The sequence below is a fragment of the Etheostoma cragini genome, chromosome 8 (assembly GCF_013103735.1).
Source record: "Etheostoma cragini isolate CJK2018 chromosome 8, CSU_Ecrag_1.0, whole genome shotgun sequence".
Lineage (NCBI taxonomy): Eukaryota > Metazoa > Chordata > Actinopteri > Perciformes > Percidae > Etheostoma > Etheostoma cragini.
Window position 1 is genome coordinate 223,984 of NC_048414.1, and position 2,138 is coordinate 226,121.

Consider the following 2,138-nt stretch of genomic DNA (forward strand, 5'->3'; position numbering starts at 1 on the left):
GGGGGGGGAATTACAGGTCGGACATCACAACCGCACAACAAGGAAAATATGCCAAAACACTGAATATGGAAATAACTATACAACAGATATTAAACCCTCTTGCTGTCCCCATGCTGTCCCCATGTTGTCCCCATGCTGTCCTCATGTTGTCCCCATGCTGTCCTCATGCTGTCCCCATGTTGTCCCCATGCTGTCCTCATGTTGTCCCCATGCTGTCCTCATGTTGTCCCCATGTTGTCCCCATGTTGCCCTCATACTGTCCCCATGCTGTCCTCATGTTGCCCTCATGGTGTCCCCATGGTGTCCCGCTGGTGTCCTCATGTTGCCCCCATGGTGTCCCCAGGTTGCCCTCATGGTGTCCCCATGCTGTCCTCACGTTGCCCTCATGTTGCTCCCATGTTGTCCCCATGCCCTATATAAATGTTCTTTCTAATTCCCCAAAATAACATGATTAATTCCACACAACGCTCTTTGCCAAGTACAAATCTCATTTCATTAATTCTCGAGATCTCGTGGGTCCTCGAGACTTCAGCGGTCAGTCCGGACCTGGTGGGTGTTGACGGACGGCGGAGCACAGAGCTGTTCCGCATCTTGGGGGAATCGGGGTAATCCGTGTTTAATGATGGTGGGGGAACCCGGAGCAGCCGGAGGAGAGAAAGGCCACCAACAACCTGGATTTGAAGTGAAGTTACGTTTGAACCCACAACCTTCCTGCTGTGAGGCCACCGTGCCAACCATCGGACCCCCATGCTAAGTCGATCCCTCAACAATAAATAGTCCAATGTATAAATAAATACAGACACCGGCAGGCGAGGAGAGGTCAGCCCGTCCTGAGCTTCATTAACCCGGGAGACTGACCCAGCACCACAGAAACCGGCTGCTCTCAGACACGCTGGGCTCTTTCTCCTATTAAACAAGTCTTTCTGACCAATGGAAACAGCACTTATGTCACTAAACTGACCTTAAAGTTATGTGGCTCTTAGCATAAGTTACGTTTCTGTTAGTATAAGTAACGTTTCTGTTGGTATAAGTAACGTTTCTGTTGGTATAAGTAACGTTTCTGTTAGTATAAGTAACGTTTCTGTTAGTATAAGTAACGTTTCTGTTAGTATAAGAAACGTTTCTGTTAGTATAAGTAACGTTTCTGTTAGTATAAGCTCCGTCGCCCTATAGATGAAGTTCCGATGCCTTTAACTTTGACGTTGTAGCATCCATGCTAGCATCCTGCTCGGTAACAGTAACGCTGTAGTAGGTTAGCTTATGCTAATACTAGCCACCTGGCTAACAGCTAACTGATTTGTTCCCGTTCAGAGTTAAATCCCAAAGCCCGAAACACACTTTAACGGTTGTTTCAGCAGCAGCAGCAGCCCCAGCGAGGGCTAGGTGTTAGCTACCTTTAGCCAGTGCGACGGTCGAGTTCTCGGTGTCGATGGTGTACAGGATCCCTTCATAGCGGATCTCGGCCTTCGAGATGAGGCTGATCTTACTGCCGAGGTACGGGGTCCCGCCGCTCATGGTGTCCGCTGCCAGGGAGCGGGAAGGAGCCGGGGGAGCAGACAGACACACGGAGCTGCTTTCTGCTTTCTTTCCGCCAACAAGCTGTCGTCGCAGCTAGCTACAACATGGCTACCTCAGCCTCCATCGAACAGCTGTGGGCGGGAAGGGATACAGCTACGGCCGGAAGTTACGCGCAATCTTGCCCAATCTAGGCTAATTTGTTGTTAGAAAAACACAAGAAAAGCGAGAAAATACTCGATAAACAGCGACAAAAGCCCTGAAAAGCCGTTAAAAATATCCCTAAAAACTCAAATATAAGACGAAAATTTTGTGTTTTGTTTTTGTTTTTTTAAAGGCCGGAAGTTACGCAAAATCTGAAAAAAAAAACAGAAAAAGCGAAAAAAAAACTGTGAGCACGGGGGCTAACGGGAAGTTGTAGTATCGCGCGTTTATGCTCCGCCATGAGATCTAGATCTGTGTGGGATAGAAGAGCAAGCACACTGTGTGTGTGTGTGTGTGTGCGTGTGTGCTCTACAGTATTAGGCTGTGTGTGTGTGTGTGTCTGTGTGTGTGTCTGTGTGTGTGTGTGTGATCTACAGTAATAGGGTGTGTGTGTGTGTGTGGGTGTGTCTTTGTGTGTG

At 48.4% G+C, this 2,138-nt stretch overlaps 1 protein-coding gene across 1 annotated transcript in view; it reads right to left on the minus strand.

Annotated features, from left to right (window-relative positions):
• Positions 1-1,667, minus strand: part of LOC117948951 — a 9,765-nt gene extending 8,098 nt beyond the window's left edge. The window contains exon 1 of the mRNA XM_034878922.1: positions 1,395-1,667. Within this exon, the coding sequence (XP_034734813.1) occupies positions 1,395-1,515 (121 nt within the window). The 5' untranslated portion in view covers positions 1,516-1,667. The remainder of the gene's footprint in view (positions 1-1,394) is intronic.
• Between the last annotated feature and the right edge of the window lie 471 nt (positions 1,668-2,138).